At 38.5% G+C, this 26,719-nt stretch overlaps 1 protein-coding gene across 3 annotated transcripts; it reads left to right on the forward strand.

Moving 5' to 3' along the window:
• The first annotated feature begins 3,887 nt into the window (after nucleotides 1–3,887).
• Nucleotides 3,888–26,662, forward strand: LOC113540335 (butyrophilin subfamily 2 member A2). 3 transcript variants are annotated; one of them, XM_053233498.1, is made up of 9 exons: nucleotides 3,888–4,892; nucleotides 5,010–5,069; nucleotides 10,280–10,336; nucleotides 18,298–18,648; nucleotides 21,290–21,568; nucleotides 21,821–21,922; nucleotides 23,236–23,268; nucleotides 23,932–23,958; nucleotides 24,856–26,662. In XM_053233498.1, the coding sequence occupies exons 1-9, from the start codon at nucleotides 4,889–4,891 to the stop codon at nucleotides 25,395–25,397; spliced, it is 1,455 nt and encodes a 484-aa protein (XP_053089473.1). In that variant the 5' UTR covers nucleotides 3,888–4,888; the 3' UTR covers nucleotides 25,398–26,662. The 3 variants fall into 3 exon arrangements, with proteins under 3 accessions (XP_053089473.1, XP_053089474.1, XP_026792575.3); XM_053233499.1 differs by lacking the exon at nucleotides 21,821–21,922; XM_026936774.3 differs by lacking the exons at nucleotides 3,888–4,892; nucleotides 5,010–5,069 and adding an exon at nucleotides 7,267–10,160 and having other exon boundaries at nucleotides 24,856–26,661.
• The last annotated feature ends 57 nt before the right edge of the window (nucleotides 26,663–26,719 follow it).

Genomic DNA, 26,719 nt, shown 5'->3' on the forward strand with positions numbered 1-26,719 from the left:
CTGTTTAGATACAACCGAACAAAACTGTTTCTCCTTCAAACTCCATCAAACACAAATACAATCAAATTCAGCTTTTATTTAGAAATAAAAATGTCAGGGTTATACTGTTCTTTAAAAAAAATAAAATAAAAATAAATAAATAAATAAAAAGTGAAGCCTCTACGTGTGCTAAATTCTGCCATCTGCTGGTACAGTTTTCCATCAGTAAATATTCTTATCTGAACTGAAAACAATTTTTTTAAACGTAGGATGGCAGAGGGAGCCTCATTAATATTCATGAGGAAGCGCTACCTGATTGGTCAGTGACACGTTTCCGCTCTGACGTTTCATGTTGCTGCACGCGACCGTTTTGTGGCTGCTGTGAAAAGTCATGGTGAGGAGATTACACTGACTAGTGCAAGAACCAGGATTAACCACCCGGAAATACACCTTTTATTTTATTTTCTGTTTGAAAAGCCAGCTAGCTCTGCAGTAAAGTGACATTTTCCTTCTGCTTTCCTCAATATTTCAGTCCCGCTGTGGTTTTATGGAGTAGGTTTGCCACACTGAAATGAAAAGGAGAATGTCATTATGTGATAAAGGGGTAAATGCTGAGTGGGACAGTAAGTCCCTGCCACTTTAATCTGTTTTGTAGTGAAGTGATATCGAGCTCAGCAACACATCAGGAAAGAAAACCGTCCTTTCAGACTAAACACACAATGTGACCAGATTTAGTCCATGATTGCAATAAATATTTGTTGTTATAATGTATAAGGACACAATAACGCCAAGAATAAACAGCACAATGATGCAGATATGTGTAATAAATAAATCCAACCTAATTATATAAAGCAAACCTTAAAGAAGTCAAATATAAACACACACAGAGAGAGAGAGAGAGAGAGAGAGAGAGAGAGGGAGAGTCAGTGCCTTCTCAGCAGAGCATGTGAGAGAAGCGGAGCGGTGTGACGGTGTGACGCTCCGCTACGTTTTCCGCTCTATGCACGTGCGCTCCGTTAATATTCCGTTAATATTCCGTTAATAAACCAAATCCCGCTCAGATCCCGCTCCAACATAAAATTTCTCTAGGAGGCCTAATTGTTTGTACTGAAATTCTTGGATAAACAAGAGAACCAATACTTAATTCGTGGCCATAATGTAGGACTAGCATAAAAGAGAACTATTCTAAATTCATGGCCGTGATTTTGTCTGCATGTCATGATCGGGGCTCCGTACAGCAGAATAGAACCTTAGCCTACCTGTTTATCTGTTCATTTATTATGGTATGTAACTAGCTCACCTTTTGCTGCACTACCATGTTTGCGTAGCACATCCTCGTGCTTTCTGGCAGTGTGCTGCTTCAGATTCCAGTATGAATCTTTGCTAACTCTCACAGTCTCCCTGCACTCCCTCTCACTCTCTTCTCCCTGCTCATTCTTAACTTTGATTTTTACTTTACATTTATGTATAAGGCTTGCAACTTCGTTTAAACACTATCTGAACTCCATAACTTACTGCTCTACTGCTGCTGCCTATTTCACAGATTCTCTTAAGGTAACATTACCTCCCCGCTCACCTGCTCTGCTTCTCACTGTTCTGTTGCTATAGTGATGCAGGCGCGCGCTCCCGAGAGGGGGAAGCATTTAATGACAGGAGATGCAAAACGGTACAACGCGCTTCAGGCTCGATTGCCTTTGCCTAGCCCTGAGTAACCCGGATGTTAAACTTGAGATTTTTTTTCCGTGTTGAATTTTGCAGCCTGAATGTGATTGGTTGAATTTGAGCTCTGAAATTGAGCAACCTGAATACAGATTTCTGAATATCTGAAAACTGAATTATTCAGTCTGAATTTGTGAACACTGAAAAAATATACTTAAATATAGATAATTAATTTTTTTTTAAAATCTGGAATCTCCATTGTTGCCAACTTAGCGACATTTTTTTCTCCTAAAAATGCATCTAGCGACAAATCTAGCGACTTTTTGGACAAACCTTTAGCTACTTTCCATAGAAAAGACGGAGGCTGTGCGCTGTGTGAGAGAAAAAAAATCAGAAAGCCATTGTGTCACTTCTAACTTTCTCTCTGAGTGATCATTTTACGTGTAAATGTAACTGAAATCACAGCATAACCGTCGTCTTTCTCTTGTGTGTACACTGATTTTGTCAGATGATGATGCTGCGTCACAGTTCTCAGTGGGCTCAGTTTACCACTCCACAGCATCCACAGAGTCAACAACTGGTTTAGTCCCAAGAATTTTGTCCAGCTCGTTGAACCAGGCCAACTTTAATTTACTCTCTCTGACACTCGCTGGAGGCGGTCGCATTTTTTCCTCTCTCTGCTGTGTCTGTGTGCCTCTCCCGTCTCGTCTCTATTTTTCCTTCTGCTGGTGGAGCTTCTCGAATCCTAAATTATGGAATTGATAAGCTGGTCCCTCAACGCAATTGATACGATCCTTTCACGAAGGAATGCTGGTTCGGGAGAGCCGACATGTCCGGACGGGACTTTTGCTGCTGGATACACGATGGACTCTTGGAACAAGTGGAACATCGTCTGTCTGGCACCTCTGTCCCTAGAAGACGTCGAAGATGTCTACATATTTGGATTTTTGATAGCAGGTGTCCTGATGATTGGCCTGGGGATGTTCCTGATCTATCGACAAATTGGAAAGCAGGCAGCCAATAAAGAATCCCCCAAGCTGTCAGCTGTCATCACACACCATTGTGGAGCCGTTGCTGACCAGGTGAGGGCATTACATCAGAAGGTGACACGGATTGAGGAACTGTACCATCTACAATCCGTGGACATCCCCCGACGCTTGGATACCATCACGAATATGTTTTCGGAACTGTTTAAATCCAACGTGACCCAGTCCGCAATCATGGTCACGCGCCAGGAGGAGATGACTAGGGGTCTCACGGCCCTGCAAGGGGACATAAAGTTGGGGGCCATGCAGAACCAGGTGCCCGAGTAAATTGTACGATCTCCTGAGTTCTTAGATTTGCTTGATTATATTTGTGCATTTTCCTCCCAGGCTAATTTTTCTTTCTCCCAGAGGACCTTCATCGCAGAATATGCTTTGTTTTGATCTGATCTGATCTGCAGCGGACACTCCAAAGACACACAGCTGTGATAACAACAGCTCCCCAAAGCACACCATATCAAATTCGGCTAGTACACACTGTTTTCGTAAATACTCTGCCCTAGTCAAGGACTGCCTCAGTGTCACATTTTCCTCTTTTTTCTAATCTCTTGCCCCCCCCCCCCCCCCAAACTCCTGTACTGTAACCAACAAAAAAGACCCCTCACATAACTGCTCCATTGTATGATGTCGTATGTGTTTGTGACTTTGTTTATTGCTTTGACTGTTCTGTTAATGTTCTTCTATCGCGGGAGAGAGAGGACGTTAGCGCCTCGCATGGCTGCTTTAAGGACCTCTTCTCTCCTTATGGGGGAAGATGTGACCCGTCATTCCATTCATCTCATTGTAGAAATACAATGACAATAAATGCTATCTATCTATCTATCTATCTATCTATCTATCTATCTAATGTAGTGTTGATGGAGTTTTAGCCATTATGCGACACTGTTCCACGAAGCGATTAAAGCCCATCTCCTTGAGACGCTCGCTAAACACCTTGTAAACCTCAGTGTTTAGAAAGTTGTTCAGAAAATATGTGCGTCAGACCAAATTTCAGTGAGGCATTTCACCTCGTCTTTGGTCCAAGTTAAACCACAATCCATGGTGCGAGCCATTAGCAAAACAAACCCGGGTTTTACGTGACACAGTTCCCATCATGCATTGCTATACAGGTTGGTACTTTGGTTCGTTGGGTCAGATTGCTTTCTCACCACAAGCGAACCGCTCCAGGGTTCGTTTACAGTCGGGCCGAGACCACCTCAGACGAGTCTCAGACGATTGTTTTGGTGCAGATCCGAGCGCTATTACTGTGTTCACACATGTCTAAATAAACTGAATTGAGGGAGAAATCGCACCAGGTTCTGAAACAAATGCTCCAAACGAGCCAGGTGTGAAAACGCCCTATAAGAACACAGAATGATACGGAAGCCCTAAGAGGCCATGCGCTATTATTATTTTTTTTTTTTCTTCCTTGTTTTCTCATGATCTCGACACAGCAACATGTTTTATTTATTGTTGTGGAGGCAGCAAAAGCTTAGCGCAATCCCTCAGCATCATGGATGAACAAATTCACTTTTACTTTAATCAGGGACTCACACAAGCTGAAACAGCTGTATGTCTGTCAGTGATGGACAACTTCCACATTAGTGTCTGACACTTGAGAAGGAGGCTGTCAGGTCCACACCCCTCTCTCTTAATGTGGAGATGAAGTCCATCTCTACAGCGGGTAATTATTAAATTTATGATGGCGATGGCGAAGACGCCAACATGCATGCAACACCAGTCCCATTCACAAGGCGCAAAATTTTGTTGCAATAAAATGACATCGTGTGAAAACAGCTTTTTGTTATGTCGAGATCAAGAGAAAATTAAGTCTGTACCAAAAGGTACACAGCCCTTGGGGAGTGTCTCCAAAATGATTGACAGGAGGCCAAACACAAACAAGCACTCCGGACCGTAATGCAATTTTTATCAGCCCCATAAAACACTTGTGCTGAGGCTGTGGCTTAAACCATCATTTTTATCATATTCTACATATTTTAAGTAAGAAATATAAGTTGCACCTTCCAAATTCTGGTCATTGGAATGTGCAGCTACATGAATCACCTCAAAAACACCACCTCATGTCTTAGCATGTTTCATCAGAAAAAAGGTGTGTTTAGTCTCGCAGGTTACACAAACGAAAGCACACCAAGAATGAAATCGTAGACTTTGGGACAAAGAGGTTTTATTTTTAGCGTCTTCTTAAAGAGAAAATATAAACTCTAATAATGAGTAAGTATTCAGAGTTTTTAGAACTGATATGGGTTAAATTGTGCACCTAGTGTAATTTGTTAAATGTTATTTAGCTTGTGAAACAGACTGAAGCAATAATAATAAACTATCTTTCAGGGATTATGTTATTGTGTGTGACTCTCCTGATTCTCTACAGCTTTATGGAATCTCAATCAGGTAAGAAAACATGTACTTATGCGCTCTCTCTCTCTCTCTCTCTCTCTCTGCGCGTGCGCAGTGGAAGAGTGAGTGTGGTGTATAGAGCGGATGAGAGCGGTTGGCGTCTTGCCAACTTTTTTTCCGTGTAACATCTCAGATTAATTACAGTTGTTGTGTGAGCGAGTGTGTAAGCGAGTAGTTTGGGTGTGTGTGAGAGAGAGTAGTGCATTAGGGGAGCATGGCGGCTCCGAGCGCGCGGTTGAGTGAGAGTTTGACTCGCTGGCACGGGGGGTGTGTGTGTGTGTGTGTGTGTGTGTGTGTGTGTGTGCGGGTGGTGTGCGGGGCGAGTGTACAGGAGTGCTGTTTAGCGGTTGGAGATGTGGTGGGAAATGAGAACATTGTCTCTGCCACCCGCATGAACAGTGCAGCTGTAGTTTTCTTGAATGATGTGAATAGGGAAAGCAAGCTAGTTCAGCACGGTATCGTGATTGATAATGAGCTTATAATGGTTTCTCCCTTCAGTTCCCCATCAAAAAGATTATGCTGTCTAATGTCTCTCCTTTTATATCGGGTGAAATAATCTCCAAAGAACTATCTAGATACGGGCGGCTGGTCTCCCCATAAAGAAAATCCCCCTTGGCTGTAAGTCCCCACTGGTTAAACACCTAGTGTCTTTTAGGAGAATGGTTTTCGGCTGAACCAGCCCCGGAGAGGCCCTGCTCAGCTGAACCGCCCCCCTAGAGGCCTTGCTCGGCTGAGCCAAACCAGGAGAGGCCCTGCTCGGCTGAGCCAAACCAGGAGAGGCCCTGCTCGGCTGAACAAGACACAGTGAATTCTGGCGCAGTGCAGTTTTATACCGTGCTGAAGACATTAAAGAATTTTTAAGAATCACCAAATGTCAGAAAAATGTTGCAGTAGAGGAGTATTTCCCAGACCTTAAGCAGTTTGTTCACAATGTCAAACATTTTAGAAGAGAAGGAGCTTTTATTGATGTAGAAATCTTTCGACTGAAGAAACTGATTACCAAAGTAAATTGAGAAGCTTCTGATGATGACCTGTAGAGTGTTTGATGTGTTTTATGTTGGAGTAGTTTTTATCATCTCTTTGTTTTATCTACACTATTTTTTTAATGAATGGGATTCATGTTACGAGTTTGAACATTACTGGGGCAAGAGAATATGAAAAGCGAGTAAAGCTATATGAACTACTGAAGCAGAAGTACTATGTTACAGGAGACTCATAGTGATGTCAGCAACGCTGCTGATTGGGTGAAGGAGTGCGACAGGCTGGCAATTTTAAGTCATAATACATCACTTAGTGGTGGGGTTGCCTTGCTGTTTGCTCACAAGTTTATTCCTAGTTCTTACACAGTAGAAGAGTTTTTATATGGGAGGCTTTTAAAAGTGAAAGCTTTTTATGAGAATGAGACTCTGGTTTTTATCTGTGTGTATACTCCCACTGGTGCAGTGGAGAGAATGTTTTTTTTTTTTTTTTTTTTAAGATAAGCTGAATAATGTAATTGCTAGCTGCAGCAAATTTTAATTTTGGGTGGGCATTTTAATTGGAACCATGCAGAACCTCATGTAGCCTCCTTTAAGCGCCTGTAGGAGATGATGGAGGCCCATGGATTAAGTGACATATGGAGAACTTTAAATAAAAAACATCACATGGGTCCACTCTATAGACAACACCCTCTCCCTAGCAAGATTAGATTGGTTTTATGCTTTTAAACATCAACTGACGTTTTTTACAAAATGTTTTATTGTCCCAGTAAGCATCTCTGATCACAGTATGGTACAGTGTATTATCAGTAAAAAAATAAATAAATAAATAAATAAAACCTAGGAGTGCTTACCGGCACTTTAACGCTGCACTTTTAGAAGATACTAATTTTAGAGAATCTTTTATTTATTTTTGGAATGCTTTTAAATCAGAGAAGGTGGCAGAACAGTGGTGGGATGTGGCTAAAATACAAATTAAAATATTTTGTCAACAGTACACTCTTAATGTCACAAGAGACATTGCCAGATCTCTGCAAGCTCTGGAGATTGGATTAGCAGAAGTCTGGTCTTTGGAGACCACAGGAGATCAAGGGCAATTGAAGCCCTCAAAAGTAAAAAAGCCATGATGAATGACCTGTTACGCATTACGGGCTGGTCCGCTCACGCTTTAAAAGCGTGACTGAGACGGATGCTCCTTCTAAGTTCTTCTTTGGTTTAGAGCAAAGAAATGGACAGAAAAGATTCATACATGCTGGGCGAACAGAATCAGGGGATCTCTTATCAGAGCTCACTGAAATTCGCAAGCAGACAGCCAGCTTCTACTCGAAGCTGTACAACAAGGAGCAGTCAGGGGCACAGATGGTGGAGGAGAGCTTTCTGAAGAACCTTCCAAGACTCTCAGAGCAAGCTGCCAGAGATACAGACAGGGAGCTGACACTGGGAGAGCTCTACGAGGCTCTCCAGGGTATGGAGAATGGATGGGCGCCAGGCATAGATGGTCTCCCTGTAGAGTTCTACAAAACCTTCTGGGCAGTAATAGGGCAGGATGTGTTAGAAGTCTTACAGGACAGTGTGAGGAGGGGTAAGCTCCCGTTGAGCTGCAGGAGGGCCGTCCTGACCCTACTGCCAAAAAAGGGAGACCTGACATACCTGAAGAACTGGCGCCCGGAATCACTGCTGTGCACTGACTGCAAGTTGCTCTCTCAAGACTGAAGAAGGTAATGGAGCAGATTATTCATAGGCTATTAGGCTTAAGCACTGGTCTTATTTTTCCAGATCAGGAAAAGGCTTTTGACCAGGTTGAATACAAATACTTGTGGAAGGTGCTGGAAACATTTGGGTTCAAACCAGGTTTTATAGCCATGATCAAGACTTTGTACAGTGAAATTGACAGTGTACTGAAGGTTAATGGTGGTTTAGGTGCCCCTTTTAGAGTGTACAGAGGCATCAGACAAGGCTGTTCTCTGTCAGGCATGGTGTATACTCTAGCAATCGAATCTCTTTTATGTAAACTTAGAAACCAACTCTCTGGTTTTAATATACGTCACTCCAATGCTCCTCTCTGTCTTTCAGCATATGCAGATGATCTGGTCATAATGGTAGGAGCACAGACAGATGTAAATATTTTAATTGATATTTTAAAAGACTTTGAGATTTTATCTTCTGCTAAGGTCAACTGGGGCAAAAGTGAAGCTGTTTTAGTTGGGGAGTGGGGTAGTGGACAGCCTACACTACCAGAAGGCTTGGTGTGGAAAAAGGGAGGTTTTAAATACTTATGAGTTTATCTGGGCAGCACTGAGTTCTTAAATAAAACTGGAAGGGCGTTGTTGAACATGTAAAGGGCAGACTGAGCAGGTGGAAGTGGCAAGTCCCAAAGATGTCCTACAGGGGGCAAACGCTGATCATCAACAACTTAGTGGCATCATCGCTGTGGCACAAGCTGACGTGTGGATCCGCCACCAAATCTGCTAGCAAACATCCAGGCCCTGCTAGTGGACTTCTTCTGGGATGGTCTACACTGGGTTCCTCAGAGTGTTCTCCATCTGCCCAAGGAGGATCTCCATCTGCCCAGGGTTCTGATCTCCTCAGGGATAGTGACACTCAGGCAGCTGGTGACCATTACAGGGGCAGACCTATCACAGGCAGAGGAAATGGCAGCTCATATGGGACTGCGATCCCAGCGTGTGGTCAACAAGCTCTTACATCGCATCAGAGGAGCGTGTTCAGCTGATGGACTGTAAAACCAGCGAGACCAGTCCTGCAGAGGAGGAACCTTTTCCACAGCTGAGCATCGCTCCGGACCTGGACGGATGTGCAGGTCCCCTCCTGGAGTGCAGGGGGGAGGGGGAAATGAACATCGAAACAGTGTCGGGTAAACTGCAGTACAGGGCTTGTGTGAAAGTTTTAAACAAGAAAAAAACTGAATGGGAGGGTGGACACCCCATGGCGAAGTGTACTTGGTTTTAATGATGATATTAAACCAGAGTGGGGGGCACTTTACAAACCACCATTAACCAAAAAAGTTGCTGACCTCCAGTGGAGGATTTTACATGGTATTGTTTCTGTAAATTCTTTTGTCTTCATTTTAAACCCTGAGATCACACAGTCACACAGAATGTCCATTTTGTGAGGGAAACCATTTTTCATGCTTTTATACATTGCTCCAGGTTGCAGTCATGCTTTGTGTTTTTACAAAGCATCTTAAGGTCATTTTAGGTGGCTTTTACGTTTCAGATTTTTATTCTTGGTTTTAAATTTGTCAGCTGATTAATTTTATCTTTGGTCAGGCCAAAATGGTGATATGCCTGAGCAGGAAAAACAAAATGGTACAAAACATAGACTGTGATATGATAAGAATTCTCTCCAGTCTAATTAAATCAAGAATTTTGATTGATTTTAATTTTTAAAAGAGTATGGGGGATTTGGAAAGCAAGGTGGTGTTGTGAGGAGGCTCTGTAGTGGAGGAAGAACTTTGTTTTGCATGAGCATTAGACTGATAAAAACATCACAACTACATACTCAAACTGTTCACCTGTTTAGCCTAATTTATTTAAATGCCTTTTTAAAAATATTGCTTGATTGATTGATTGAGTCACCCTGATCTTATTGTGTAAAAAGTGACTTGTGCAAAATAAAGGATTGTAAAAAACTATATGATTACATAAAGTTCATTAATGGAATGAGATTTTCACTTCTATGCTCTGTGGCAGTTTTAAAAGTTTTTCCTGATGCCAGAGCACTCACTGTTACAGTAGTCTGTAGACTGAAATATCACCCATGTGCTGTTTAGATTATGCACATACTCTGCAAAACACAGCATGAATATAGCATGAATATTTTAATTTGTAGTGTTTATACATAGAAATCACTACCATGCCAAAAAATATCCTAATTTAATTTTAAATATCTGCTCTGTACTCTGTCAGTGTCTGGCGTACAGCAGTCAGGTGTAACATGGGCTTAGTAAAAAGATGCTTAGGTGTAAAAAGGGCGTGGCTCACAAACAAACGAAAACGAAAGTAGGAAACACCTGAAAATGTGAGCTGCGCGAAGAGGGGCCTTTATTTTCCACCTATTCTTATTGAGAAAATAAAAACTTTTAAAATGAGTAAGTATGTGAGTTTTTGATAGAAGCGATATAAGATCAATTGTGCACCAAGTGTAATTAGTATAATGTTATTTATCTTGTGATACAGACTGAAGCAATAATAATAAACTGTCTTTCAGGGATGATTTTGTGTCTGACTCTCCTGATTCTCTACAGCTTTATGGAATCTCAATCAGGTAAGAAAACACCTTCTCTCTCTGTGTGTGTGTGTGTGTGTGTGTGTGTGAGAGAGAGAGAGAGAGAGAGAGAGAGAGAGAGAATTTTAAGGCCGTGATGTTTTTCATTGCGGTTAAGCAGCTGCTCTTCCTGCTCTTCCTGAAAGCAATGTTAATCTATCCGCACGTGAATTTATGGGCGCGGCTTTTAGACACTTGGCGGTAATAGCGCCGAAAGCGGAAAGTGAGCGTCCCCAAGCTCCTACACAACCAAAGCAACTTACCTTTCTACAGAATGCTACTTTTAAATAAATAAGTAACAAAACGAACACACAACAGTTCACAGTATTTATGAGTATACAGACTAAACGTTTATATTTAGGCTTTTACATTTGAAAAAAGGCAAAAATCGATCAAGTTTAAAGAGACGCTATAAAGCATTAAGCCAAATAAAAATAAATAAACTAAAATACCTTTTAAAAACTGTATTATTATTATTATTATTATAAATCAAACCATAAATATATTTTAAAATGTATAGATAGTTCATTTCACAGAGGAAAGCACTCAAGAGGGTAATAAATTTAAATTTAAACTAAAATACAGTTAAAAAACATGCCTGCTATTAAAGGCTTTCAGCACCAAAATGGGTGCTTCTGAGCTATTGTTTTCTAGATGTTAACAAGTAATCATAGTAATAAGTACAACATAAAGTCATTTATAAGTTGCAATACCTTGTATGTGGTTTACAGACTTGAATGTCCATGTGGTTGTTTTTATATAGGAGAACAAAGCGCAAACTGAAGGCAAGGTTGGCCGAACATAAATATGCTATAAGAATTGGCAACCCCCAATACCCCTTGGCTTTACATTACAAGGAGGCTGATGGCAGTTTCAATACATTAAAAATATCTGTTATAGACCATATAGCAAACTCAATAAGAGGTGGAGACAGATTAAAAAGGCTCTTACAAAGAGAATCTTTTTGGATATATACACTGAAAGAAACAGGAGTCACTGGAGGACTAGTGGTTAGGTCACCGCACTCTCACGGTTGCAGCCTGCGTTTGATTCCCAGCCAGGGAGCCAACTCCAGGCACTGGGGTTACATATAACAGTGCACTCTCAGTGCCAGTCCCAAGCCCGTATAAAATTGGGGAGGGTTGCGTCAGGAAGGGCATCCACTGTAAAAACTTTGCCAAATCAAATACGTGGACCAATGATCCACTGTGGTGACCACTAACCCGGGCAGTTGTGGCCTAATGGTGAGATTCTTGGACTTGTAACCTGAAGGTTGTGGGTTCGAGTCTCAGGTCAAAAAAGGCTGCCTGTGTGTGTGGGCGCGTGTGCACGCACTTGGATGGGTTAAATGCAGAGCCCAGTTTCTGAGTATGGGTCACCATACTTGGCTACACTTCACTTCACTAACAGGAGCAGCCAAAAGAGGAACAACAACATTGAAAGAAACACAATACCCAGGTTTATAAGGCAAACTGGTCATACTGATAACTTGTTAACATCTAGAAAAAAAATAGCTCAGAAGCACCCACTTTGACTTATGAAGGCCTTAATGGCTGAAATGCATAGGCATTTTTTATACTGTATTTTAGCTGTAATTAAGATTGAATAGTCAAGAGATATTAAAGGCTTTTTAAATTTATTAGCTTCTTGACTGCCTCAGATTTCTTCAACAATATTATAAAAAAAAATAAAAATAATAAGTAAATGAAAATATTATGAAAATACATAGAGAGACATATACCACTGAAACTGACACATACCAACAGCAGCAATGACTGGCAAACAGCAGGCACAAGCACTGTTACAGACATAATGGATTGAAAGATTAGTGGGCCAAGAAGGCCTGAGAATAAAAATGTTATATAGACCTTTAAGTCTTGAACCTAGACTTAAAAACAGAAATGGAAGGAGCACTTTAATGTCAAGTGGCAAATGGTTCCACAAGCGTGGAGCATCGACTGCCATGGCTTATCACCTTTTAGTTTGAGACGTGATTGTGGGATATGTAAGAGAACTTTGTTGACAGATCTAAGAGACCTAGGAGCTGAATGAAATGGTTAAGGTCTGTGATGTAAGATGGGGCCTGCCCATTAAGAGCCTTAAAAACAATCAGCATGATCTTAAATTAATTCTAAAATGGACAGGGAGCCAGTGAAGCCCAGAACTGGGGTAATAAACTGCTTTTTACCACTAGTCAACAGTCTTGCAGCTGCATTCTGGACCATCTGCAAGCATGTTAGTAAGGACTGAGGACGACCAGGGCATTCAAATAGTTCAGTAGTGATGTAATAAAGGTGTGGATGAAATTTTCCAGATCACAGAAAGACAGAAATGATTTGAGTTTGAAAATAATTCTTAACTGGTACTAGCTATTTTTAACAACAGAACTGATTTGTTTGTCAAGGCAGAGCATAGAATCAAGGATAACACCCAGGTGTTTTGTATGTGACTTTACATATGGGGTGAGTTGGCCTAACTTGCTGGTGAGACAGCTTCTAGACTTGGAAGGACCAAAAATTACTTTACTTTACTTTAAATTAAATGTACCCTTTATGCCAACCCACTGTTCGAAGCATGTCAAAAGGATGTTATGATCCACAGTATCGAAAGCAGCACTAAGGTCCAATAAAATCAAAACTGCTTTATCACCAGAGTCTACCACAAGAAACCTATCGTTTATCACCTTTTACAAAGCTGTTTCAGTGCTGTGAAGGGCTTTGATACCTGATTGAAAGGGTTCAAATATCTCAGTCGAATTCAGGAAGGGTAGCAATTGTGACAGGACAATTTTCTTCATTATTTTCGAAACAAATGGCAATTTAGAAATGGGACAGTAGTTATTTATAGACACCTCACATCAGGGTTATGTTTTTGAGCAAAGGCTGGACAACTGCATGCTTAAAACATGCAGAGACAGTGCCGGAGACTAAGCAAGAATTAATAATAACTTGAATGCTAGGGCCAATTGTATCGAAAGTATCCTTTATGATGTGGACAACATCATGGAGGGAAGTTGTGGGTTTCATATGCATAACTGTGTTCCTCAATTCAGAAAAACAAGCCTGTTGATATTGGTTAAAGGTGGCTGAGCAGTCAGGCAGAGTGTCGGGGTGGGGGTGCGGGAGGGGGAGGGCAGTTGAAATAGAGTTTGCAGTGGTATTTCTCTAATAACTTTCAGCAAACTGATTTGCAGTGAAAGAGTTAATATAACAGGAGTAGTAACCTACGTAGTAGTAAGGAGTAGTGTGGCGATACACAGAGGACTAGATAAAGTGACACAATGGGCTTATGATCAGAAAAAACATGTATACTCAATATTTATATTATCAATAGAAATTCCTTAAGACATAATAAGGTCAAGAGTGTGTCCAAGTACAAGAGTAGCCTTATTTATATGCTGAAGGAGACCAAAGGAATCCAGGACATGACTAAACCCACTGACCATGGCTTTACCTGGACAACAGACATAAATATTAAAATCACCGAAGATCAACAGACGGAACATGAACAGTTGGTTTCTGTGATTGTCTGATGAACTCCAATGGGTGAATGTTTAGGAAATTCACCCCTCTGCTTCAGGTTGCACAGTCTTGCTGGAGCAGAGCAGTTAGGCACCAGGGTCCGGTCAGGAACGATGGAGAGATGACAGGAGTATCTCTGGTCCCACAATTGCAGAGTCAGATAGAGACGTCTCTGTATTGTGTGTGGAAGACCAGGTCCAAGTCACTCACTTCTCTCTTGATCCTCACCCAGATGCAAACAGAACACCAGTAGGACCGGAAGAAGCTGATGGGGCTGACGGCAGGCCGACAAACACACTGCCACCATCTTGTCCCCCATCAATGACAAGTTTCTAATGGATTAAAAAGTGCATGCTGGCTCAATTATATTGACAGATCCAGTGATTTTGAAGTGCAATTACTTTAAAATTCTACAGTAAAATGAATTCATTTCTGTTGTGAGCATACAGTAGGTCACTCTGAACTGATATAAGTGGGTTTGATCGTCTACCAATGTGAAATTTCCCTTTTATAATGAAACAAAATAGCCCCCTGGTTCAATTATATTGACAGATCCACTGATTTTGAAGAGCAATTACTTTAAGATTCTACAGTAAAATTAATTGATCTTTATTGTGAGCATAGAGTAGGTCACTGTGAACTGATGTGAGTGGCTTTGAGATCTGAAAATATCCATTTCATTTCAGCAGTTAGATGAAGAAAAATATTTAAATTTTGTCAGAGACTTCCTCTATATATTTATCATTAGCTATAAATAAAAACATATTTATGGTTAGATTAATAATAATAATAATAATAATAATAATAATACATCTGAATAAAAGATATTTTAGTTTATGTATTTTTATTTGGCTTAAATATTTATAGCGTCTCTTTAAACTTGATCGATTTTGCCTTTTTTTTTAATGTAAAGGATTAAAAAGCCTGTAAACTTGTAAATACTGTGAATTGTTGTGTGTTCGTTTTGTTACTTATTTATTTAAAAGTATCATTTTGTGCAAAGTTAAGTTGTTTTGGTTGTGTAGCAGATCGCGGATGGTCGCTTTGGTCCGCTTTCGGCGCTATTACCGCTAAGTGTCTAAAAGCCGCGCCACAAAAATTTACCTGCGGCTAGATTAACCGTGGTTTCAGGAAGAGCGGCTGCTTAACCGGTTGTTTGTGCCACGAGGGAGTTTCTGTATGTTTGGTGGAGTGTAAAGGCTGTTAACTGAAAACGGTGGTCTGTGACTCGACTTTAACGAAACCTGGTGTGTGGAAGCCCTGAACGTTTTGAGCCCAGTGCCGAATAAATGTAGCTGTGGTATGTGCAATTGGTAAATTAATGATAATTATTTATTTATCATACTTTTTCTTAAAATAACAAACCGCCGTTATCTTATGTTTTAGTCCATATGCATATGCTGTCTTAAACAATTTTTTTCATGAAAGTAGGCTTTGTATAGAGTTCATCTCTAGGCAGATATATATATATATATAAATATATACATATATATATATATATATATAAACAAGTATATAACAGTTAGGCTATAATGTAAAGGTTTCACTGATAACAAACAAGCCTGCTGGAAGCCTAAATGACACATACCTTTCTACAAAAAATAAATAAACAAACAAAAAATATGTATGTATATGAAATATGTACTTTCCATATGTACCATCTTTTTTAATCATCACTGATATGACTAATAATTCGGTTTATTTCTGTTTTTAAGATGTAATGAAACATTGACATATAGCTATCATGCAACTTTCAAAAATATGGGAGTAAGCCATCTACAGGCCTTTTGTTACACCGCAAATTGCCTCATAGATTAGACAATGTATGGAAATATATATTGTGTGATGAACGCTATATAAAGCGTACTTTCAATTTCTGCTTATTAATTTAAGTTTAGACAATGCTTCCATTTTGCTAGCTGTGTGAAAAATAGATCATTGAACGGCTATGGTGAACAGAGGAGCATTCAGACATACTGCACCTTGTACCAACTGTGTGATGCGCATTCACGTGCAGGGGAGTGTGATTTGTCTGGGGAGTCAGATTTCAGTACAACAACGTTTCAGACTAAAGTCTGAAAAATGATGTAATAGCTGTCTGGGGGTGTAAATTAAGAGTCTAGATGAGCTTCTCCTCTTCCTCCACGTTGCCAAAAAGAAAATTAAAGTCTCAGAATGGCCCTCCCAGAGCCCTGACCTAAACTCTATCGCGCATCTATGGGATGCAGTGGATGATTGTCGATGCTCTAGTGTGGATGACCTGAAAATTTTGTTGGTTGAAAGATGGAGAAAACCCCCACAACTGTTACAGGAACTGGTTGATTCCATGCCCAGATGATGTCAAGAAGTTGATAATGAAGCCACTATTGAGTGTCCAAATAATGTGTCTAATTAGGAACAGTGTATATATATATTATTTTTTATATTTTTAAACATAACAATCGATTTTTTCAAAATGCTTTACTTGAAAAGTGTGGTTGTGTTGTTTTTCTTTAAAATAAATGCCACACGCTTTTACATTTTCTATTAAAGTGAAATTCATATATTTATAAGTGTGGCTTAACTGTCCATATATGTTTTGGGACCTACTGTATATTTTTATATATGAAAGCAAAGCAGTGATTATGAGCCTCTCCCTAAAACAAGAAGCAAAGCAGTTAGACATGTTCACTTTTCCTCATTTTGCTTTGCTGCAGCATTAATGTAAAATTGATTACATTCTTTTTTCTTCAAAAATCTGCAGAAAAAATGTAAAAATTTATTTGTATGCTTTGTTGTAACACTTAAAATTAAGTTCAGGTACATCCAATTTCAACTTGATTGAACTTCAACTTCATAAACATTCACATGTGGCAAGTTCAGTTATTTTTCATGATTTAGAAAGTCACACATCTGTCTGTATAAAGCCCCATAGCTGACGGTAAGCCAATTAGGCAGACTTGATAACCAGTTATTTACAACTGCAGATTGGCTTACAATAAATTTCTCATTCCAGCATGCTGGCTGATGGTGTTAGCATTTTAGCCTGATGTGCTTTTGCCTTTTGCCTGCTTTTGATGTGCTTTTGATGTGCTTTTGATGTGCTCGGCCATTCAGCTGCATGAAAGCCAAATTCTAAAATTATATGCACATGAAATTCCATGTATGAGAATGGTCAAGAGTGCTTTCTCTGGTGTTAGGTATTTATTAATGCATTGCCTTACCTGTCTCTCTAAGTAATAAAGATATATCTACTTGATTAGTTATGTAAAGCTGCCATTCAGATAATTCAAAGCTTTATACAGAATGTGTTTACATACCTGTCCATGAGCCTGTCCAGCTCCATCCCTTTCTCCAGTAGTAAATTACTCCAAATTGGAAAAGAGCTGCCAGTGTTTAATCTGGTTTTTACTGTTTTTTTTATTAGGTTTTTTTGAAGCACAGTGTGGTGTTTTGCTCACAGGACAATTATCTGGCTGTGCTGAGCACTTACTGATTTCAGCCACATTTTTTTCTTTCTAAGCAGACTGAGATGGATGGATTGAAGAGTGTTGAGGAATGTTTGTATTTATATATGACTGACAAGAGGCTCATTTAAACAACAAAAACAAAAAACACTCTGGGTGGATTAATGCACTTATGTTGATGCCATGGCTCAAATCCTCTTTTTTAAATCAAGTTATATACATTTTCCAGGTTATTCGTACTAGTAAAAAAAATATTTATTGCTACCTACATTACTAGGCCTGTAAAATTTCTTTTAAATTGCACTTAAAATTTAATTGCTTTAAAAATTAGTATTATTGATGAGTTAAACTCAGTTTGCCTCTTATGCTGTCTCAGACAGTGCAAACAGCAGCAATAGAGTGGTGGGGGCATTTTAGCTCAGTTGTTAGTATGTTCACCTTACAACTCCAGGGTTCGGGATTCAAATCCCGCTTCCGCCCTGTGCTTGTGGAGTTAGCATGTTCTCCCTGTGCTTTGGGGGTTTCCTCCCCCAGTCCAAAGATGTGTTGTAGGCTGATTGGCATTTCCAAATTGTCTGGTTTATGTCTGGTTTTTTTGTCAATGTTTATCTTGATTGTACATCTTAATGTAAAAATCCATTTGGCCAAATGGTTTAGGAAAGATGTTTTGATGTACATAAATTAAGTGAATAAGTAGTACTTTAAGTATTTTAAGGAAAAAAATCTTTAAATAAATGGTTGTTCTGACAGCTTTATTCTTATTGTCTTGACCACTGCAGCTACCATTAGTTAAGGGAACAAATTAAATTAAATGAAAAAAGGATGTATGGCCTCGCTTCCACATCTGAAAAAGGTGTATAGGTCAAAATACAATTAAATAAGCTCTGTTTTTTTATACTGAGAAAAGAAAAAAAAATTATCTATCTATCTATCTATCTTTCTATCTATCTATCTATCTATCTATTTAGTACTTGTTTCTTTTCTGACAACACAGAGAAATTACAGGTGGTTGGTCCAGATTCTCCTCTTGTTGCTCTAGCTGGTGAAGATCTGGTTCTGCCCTGTTTTATCAAACCCAACACCAGCGCTGTAGACGTGACAGTGGAGTGGATGAGACTTGATGAAGTGGCTTCATTAGTGCATCTCTATAAGGATCATGAAGACAGAAATGAAAATCAGGCTCAGCCCTACAGAGGAAGAACATCACTGTTTAAAGAGGAGCTACAGAAAGGCAACGCTTCACTCAAACTCTCAGCTCTCCAAGTCTCTGATGAAGGAGAATATAAGTGTCTTGTTGAAGACAAATCCTGGTATGATGACATCACTGTTCACGTCACTGTTGAGGGTAAGATCTATTCCTGCACTGAAACATTATATAGTGAATGTTATACTACAACAAACTTTTTTTCTCCAAACATCATTAATGGTTTGTGCGTACATAAACAAATATTAAAATCTGTAGCAACATCTATATTTTCATTGTCTTTATTTATTTGAGAGGGTTTTAGAATGGGAGTTCACTCACTGACTGACTAAATCACAGGTTTCTATCCCTGCTCTTGGAGAACCCCCTGCCTAAACACAGGGCTGGTGTTTTTCCTGCTCTAACACACCTGATTTAACTCAGGAAGAGCTGTTAATTAGCTGATTAGTTGAATCAGGTGTGTCGGGAGAAGGAGAAACACTAAAACATGCAGGACAGAGTACTTCAGGACCAGGGTTGGGAACCTGTGGATTAAATGATCTCCAGTACAGGAGTCACTCAGACATACACTCACTAGGTGGCGGTGTGCATCTACAATGTGGCTCGGCAAATCAATACATTAAAAGAAAGATTAAATATACGATTAATATAAGATTAAACTTATGTTTCAGTGATTTTAAAAATAACATCCACTGCAGTGAACAGCAGATATTCATGCAGAGTATGATTTGGTTAGTTTGTGCTTCACTGTCATGTTTTCATACGCAGATGTGGAACAAAGGCAGTAAATAATCTGCTACAGTTATCTTCATGAATTCTCCTATGGTTGTCTATTTTATCGTCCCTCTATAATATTGGGTTCAGCATTTGTTCGTTTCACTTTGCACACAGAAAACATGCCCATTTTCCACTTCTGTTGTACACATCAGCAGTAATAATAATCAGTTTTATTTTTCACACAGCTGCAATTATACAAAGATTCAGCAGCTGTGGTCTCATGTATGTGAAGCTTTTTCCCCACTTAGTCTGTATTTTTCCAGGCAGTTTGTCACCTAGACTTCTTGTCATTGAAAATAATGTAAACATATTTGCAAAATAAAATATTCTGTAATAATTTATAAGGTAATAGTATTTCTGAACTACGTTTTCATTTTATATAAAAATTTTGAGTTATTTGTAGTCTGAATAATTATTCAGTAATTTTTATATAATGATTTATTTTTGCTTTATCGAATGTGAGATAATATGTTTACAACATATGTATGTTTCAAACTTGGTACTGCAGCATGGTATCAGGGTCTGTGAGGACGGCTATGTGTTAAATTTAATCTAACTTTACTAACATATGTCAAAGGAGCTAAATGTGCACCACAGCATCACACCCAGTTTGAACACTGTTTGTTTATATTCCCTGATGAGTGATGGGGAAATAGATAAATATGTGGATGATGTGAGGGGTGTAGATGCTAAGAGTGTTTCTTTGATCGATCTGTTTATTGCATCCTGATGTGACTAAATCATAACTTTGTCAATGCTGCTTCTTCCCTGTTTCTAAGATGAAGAAATCAGTTCCATAACAAAAATTAGGCAATTTTCAGTTAACTAACTCTATCATTTAGGCTGTTTTAAACTTTTCCTAAAAATGCATGCTCTGTGTCTGACTACAGCTGTTTTATCAACTTCTAACACATTAAGACTTTTCTTGAACTCTCTTTAATTTGAGCACTCTCAGGAATTAAGAATTTCAATAACTTTTGTATTTTTTTTTTTTTTAATAATTGAACCAAAGTATACTTTATCTCTCTCAGAGTTTTTGAGCAGTTCTGACTGATTTCATACCCAGAGGTTTTAATACAGGCCCAGATTGTTGCAGGTGTATCTATAGGTCAGGAAAAGCAGCTAATTGTGCGGGGCTCTGAGCACTCAAAGACTGCTAATTTAAGTCCATGAAAATGTCAAGATGTTTGAGCCTCCTGTAAAAATCCCCAGTGATCAATTTACGTGTCAGGAAGCTCCTTCATTGTGTAAACGGGCCACACCTCATCAGTAGGTGCAAGTTTATTTAAATGAATGTGAGTGTGGTACTGTCTAAATGAGAGTGCTTCTCTCTCAGCAGGTCACAAGTCAAAATTTTTCACAATTAAGAAGAATTGTTAATTGTTAAAAATGTTAATAATTTGACATGTTGTTTAGGAGCCTAACAACCTACAGGCCAGCAGGAAATTAGGGATTAGGGAAATGATTTGTTTGTTTGCCTGAAATTGCAGTCACCCGAGACAAATTCTTCTTAATTACATTATAAGTAGATATATAATGTAAAATTAATTAAACATTGTTACCATTACCAACATACTGATTTGTACCAAAATAGTAATAGATGCTCATGCTCCCAAGTGGGGCAACAGAAAAGTGCTCACCCTCTCATACAGAGATTCAAATCTTGAGTGCCACAACCATCTGTGGCTAGAAGTTAAGAGAGCAAAATTGAGAAATAGTAAAGGATGTTGGTCTGCTCCCTCTGTCCAGCAAAAGAGATTAGTTTGAATACATAGACTGTCTCTGATGCTGCTTTTTTTTCCAGATTGCAGTTGCCCAAAACTAATCTTGCCCAGTCTTGTATTATTTTTTATATTTAGTGTCACACTTCATATTGTAATGTTTGACCATGTCAAGAACAGACTTTAAACTGAAAATGAGCTGAAAATAATAACATCTATTGGGGTTAACGTTTTAACATGATTTCACTATATTTAAAACAATACTTTTTGTTTAATGACTATAGTTCTGGGAAGCCACTCAGTGATCACGATGGAGAGTTATGATAACTCAGGAGGGATTAATCTAGTGTGTGAGTCCAGAGGCTGGAACCCTGAACCTGATGTTCTGTGGCTGGACAGAGAAGGAGCCACTCTGCCTGCTGAAGATACACAGACACATAGAGACACTGAGGGCTTCAGTGTGAAACGCCACATCACTGTTTATGATTATAGCGACTCCAACAAGTTTTACTGCAGAATTCTACAAAAACATCACATGATGGAGACAGAGGTTATCATTAATAGTAAGTGTCTATGATGAAAAACTCTTAGATATAGACTTTAACATTCTGCTGTAATCATTACAGATTTAAAGATGAAACATGAGCATGATGAACACACTTTTTTTGCATTAGAGCATACGCATTATTTTTATTATATCTATTAGTAATTTTGCTACAGTTCTGTCTGTAAGAGTGTGTTTTGCAGTTATCAATAATTCTTGCAAAGTTTCTTAAAAGATTATCTGTAACTCAGTAAACGTGGTTTCACTTTAGGTAAAGTCTTTGGTGTTTGGAATTGGCTTGTCGGCATTTCAGTTTCAGCATGTCTTACTGCTGTCGGTTTGATAGTAACTGCAGTTATCTGTTACAAGAAAGGTAATATTTCAATCATTTTCCTTCCTAACATCTCTAGCTTAAATTATAGTGCAGTTTATACCATAGCTTTACTCCACAGATTCCCAACTCTGGTCCTGGAGAATCTTCTGTCCTATACATTTTAGTGTTTTTCCTGCACTAACACACTCACTTTAATGCAGGAAGGGCTGTAAATGAGCTGATTATCTGGATCAGGTGTGTTAAAGCACAGAAAACATTAATATGTGTAGGACAGGGGGTTCTCCAGGACCAGGGTAAAGAACCTGTGCTTTAGTCAGTAGTACACAGGAGTCCAGTTGGCCGTGTTCTCTGTGAAGAGGATGATTTAATTCAGTCCTGTCTCAAACTCTCATCTCTATCTCTTCATCTATTCACTTCCATTACCACAAGCCCTTTCTGACAAAGTGAAAGGATATTTTATTAATAAAGATTTGGGAGAGTATTGAGTCTCACCCTGCAGATCAGAGTGTTGTAATATGAAGCATTATTATCAATTTTGATATAAAATTGAATAATATTGCACTGGCTGCAGTTTTAAACACAATGTTATGATATAGCCCTTGAGAGCTGTCAGCACAGAATGGTGAAAGGTTGTTAGGAGGAGGGAGAGCAATGTTTTGCACAGTTCAGTTCAGTGATGGCCGTAGGGAAAAACAGTTAGTTCCAGTCCACTAATCTGATTGGACAAGCAGCTTTCCAGGAGAGCTGATATTTAGTTTAACAGCACTGGGATATATTGGTAAATAAATCTCTGGTAAATAGATTATAAATATTTACTTTTAGTGTGTACGCACTAGGTATGCTATTAGGTATTAGGTACTTGGAACAATGTCTAAATTCATATTTTTGATAATAATCTGTCATATTGTACAGTATTACTGTGTGATATTAAATGTGGTAGTGGACTTTGCTGAGCTAACACTAACACTGTCTCAGTAATGTTTATCAAACTGCCCCCCAAGCAAATAATGCCAAATTATACACACATCAGGTTTATACAGATTTGTACGTTCATCAGAAAGTAAAAAAGAAGGATGGTTCTGTAAGAAGAGTAGACATATAAACACATAACTGAAAATACATTAAATTACTTGTTTTCTATATGAGTGATACCTGACCTGTAACATCATGTTCCTCAACATCATGTGCTCATTTAACAAATCTATAACATCAGAAGACACTTACATTTCTTAACTGCAATCTGATTTGTGTTGTCCATTTACCTTATCACTATATTACACTGCTTAATCTATTTATATTTTTATTTATAGAGAATTTACACAAAATACTCAAAACAATTTTATCTGTTTCAGCCTCAGAACTTCAAAAGGAGAAGCAATGTGCAGGTGAGAATGAACTTTTTGTGCTTTAAAATCATACTAATTATTTAACTGGAGGAAATTTAACAGACAATGTCACCCTGATCAAATGTAATCACAAAGGTAACTGGGAGGTTGTTAGACTGTTTGGGCCTCTTTAACTTTCACAATTTAACATGATGAAGGTTCACAATAAGGTGCAATTCGGATAGAGGGCAGAAATTACAGCTCCTTCTCATGTTTATTTAAATTAATGCCACAAAATAATGGGCATCTCAGGTCATGTATCCAGATTTATAAACAGGGAGGAGGCATTTGGAGTGAAATCAGAGTCAGCAGAACCTGAACCTGAATTTGTAATGCTTGAAAAAATAACACGTGTAAGTATGATGTTATTGAAAATTTTCAGCGTGAATCTTTCAAAAATTGGGTAATAAAAAAAATTCATATTAGAAAATTCAAGGTATCAAAAATTATGGGTTAAAACAATTCAAGCAATTCCGAAAGAGGATCAGGTTATAAGATTCATATATTTCCTTTCTTTACATTTCTCTATTTTTAGGGAAAAATTACTTATGGCAATAAACTTGTTCTTGGTATTTTAAATATAGTTTTATTTTATTTGGTTTGTACTTTTGGTCTGTAGTGGACATATTTAAATATTAATTATTTTACTGTTATGCTTATAAGAGTTTAAAAAGAAGAAGAAGTTTGCAGGTAAGAACAATTTTACCTTCATTTAATCTTTTAAACTTCAGTACAGTTAAATCAGAGTCTCTACTGTATTTACTATATCACGTGTGTGTGTGTGTGTGTGTGTGTGTGTGTGTGTACTGTATGTGTGTGCATGAGTGTGTAGGTGTTTGAACATGTGTATATGAGTTTCTGTGCTAGTGTAACTGCATGTGTGTGTGTGTGCACATGTTGGAGCATGTGTGTATGAGTGTGCACATGTTGGAGCATGTGTGTATGAGTGTGACTATGTATGTGTGTGCACGTGTTTGAGTGTGTGGAAAGAGTGTGTGTGTGTGTGTATGAGAGAGAGAGAGAGAGAGAGAGAGAGACTCAGCAACTAAACAGAAATGTTTGTCTTTATATGAGGTGCCGTTCAGGAAATAATTCAGATTTACTATATGTATATAACTTGGTTTATTGAGAAACTAATGGGCTTAGCTGCAGATACACTGATTTTGAACTATCCTTTTTGCTAGAACATATAATGGATTTGGTCCATGCATAATGCCTTTAAACATATTTATTGGATTTTGATTGTACATATTGTTTTTGCTCATTGATTTTTTTTTCCATACTGACTGTGAGAAACATTAGATTTGTGTCTTAAATATTGGTCTTCTGACAAACATCCTGGTTTGCTTACATATGTAGCGGCTTACACATTCATGTATTGGTTATTTGGCCTATGTGCTATTTTCCAAATATTGAATTGTCAGTATACACTTTGAATATTTGGCATATATAAAGAAATAAAAATAAAGTCATAAAAGCTGCAGCAAACACACACACACACACACACATACACAAACACACTGTTTTGAATGAATGATTTTTTTGAATGGTTTTGTTGTGTGAAAAGTGTCTGTGTGTTTCTTTCAGTGGATGTGACTCTGGATCCTGATATAGCTCATCCTGCACTCATCCTGTCTGCTGATGGAAAACAAGTGACACTTGGAGACACACAACAGAATCTCCCTGATACACCACTGAGGTTTCATTTTGCCAGTGTTGTGGGAAAGCAGAGTTTCTCCTCAGGGAGATTTTATTATGAGGTGCAGGTCCGAGGGAAAACTGAGTGGACATTAGGAGTCGTGAGAGAGGACATTAACAGGAAGAGGTGGATTCCACGGAGTCCTCAGAATGGATTCTGGACTGTGGGCCTGAGGAATGAGAATCAGTACTGGGCTTATGATGATGCTGCTGTCTCTCTGACACTGATAGAGAAGGTGGAGAAGGTGGGGGTGTTTGTGGATTATGAGGAGGGTCTAGTCTCCTTTTATGATGTGGAGTCCAGCTCTCATATCTACTCTTTCACTGATCAGTCTTTCACTAAGAAGAAACTCTATCCATACTTCAGTCCTCGGCACAGTGAAAGAGGTGAAAATTCAGCACCACTGATCATCACTGCTGTTACTGAATAAATATCTGTTTTATATTCTATAACAATTAAACTTTTTTTTTTTTCAATTGGCTAAAATAATCACTTTTAAGTTAATTTTATATAAAATAAACATAATAAACTCTGTAAACAGTTTAAACATGTAGACTGTAAAATGAATTGTGGTTACATGAACACTAATAATACCAACATTATCTGATTTCAGCAGTTAAAATCAGATTAAAGCCATTATTAGATTTCTAGAAATTCTATAAAGACACTTTGTCATGGTTATGCCAAAATCGGTGCTGAACTACATTACCCATCAGCCCTAGCGTGTCACATGACCATGTCCCACTGATCACCCACACCTGTTTTGTGTTAATCCTATTAAGCACCCCTACATAAGTTCTGGTTTCTGTTTGTTTCATTGCCAAGCTTTTGTCATTGTTGTGTGTATATGTTGTTGTGTGCTCCACAGCCTTGATCATAGTCTGCCTGTTTTTGCCTTGTAGCCATTGTTAATGTTTATAGTTCTCATTTTCACTGTTTTGGTTGTTTGTGTTGCACCTTCTACAATAAAATCTACACTTGCATCCGCTGCATCTACAAAATCTGTTACGCACATGGATGTTAGTCCAGTTACTGCATTATTCAGTGTTTGCGTGCTGTTAATCTGATTTCTCTTAGAAACTCTGAAAGAATGTAGATGCCTCATGAAGCTGAGAAAGCGCAACTTTCCTGCTCTTTCACTTGAGTTGAATTTCAGTTAACTAACATTTTCTCCACCACTAAGAATCACCCCTTATTATAGGTGAAGCCCTGACATTTTGTGTGTGTGTGTTTTAGGAGGGATTGTATGGCAGGATTGTTTAGGATACTGTTTTGTGTTTGTTTTTTCCTGAACATGATGTCAGTTCTTACTGAATGTTCTTAATATTTGGTAAATGTTCAGTAAGGTTTGTATTGTGATTGGATGTGTAGATGAATTTGAATTATTTTTTGTATTTTTTACATAATCATACATGAAATTGAATTATTAGGCTATTATTATAGTTATTTTTAATATGTGTTATAATCACTCAAAAACAACATCTTGTCAGTTTATAATCATTTCAGTCCAACTGAACAAAGCTTCAGTGATGAAATTTCCAGGATTTTAACTCAATCAAAATATTAACAGTGCATGTATCTGTGTGTTTGCATTACCTGTGATCTGCAGAAACTGATGATGGCTACAACACAGAAAATTTTGATTTTTATCAGGTTAGATCTTCATCTCTCCAGTGACCTGCAATTTTAATCTCAGCTCTCAATATGGAGGATGCACTGACATATAGTAGTAGTTAGCAACTGTGACTAATG

This window comes from Pangasianodon hypophthalmus, chromosome 4 (genome assembly GCF_027358585.1).
Source record: "Pangasianodon hypophthalmus isolate fPanHyp1 chromosome 4, fPanHyp1.pri, whole genome shotgun sequence".
Lineage (NCBI taxonomy): Eukaryota > Metazoa > Chordata > Actinopteri > Siluriformes > Pangasiidae > Pangasianodon > Pangasianodon hypophthalmus.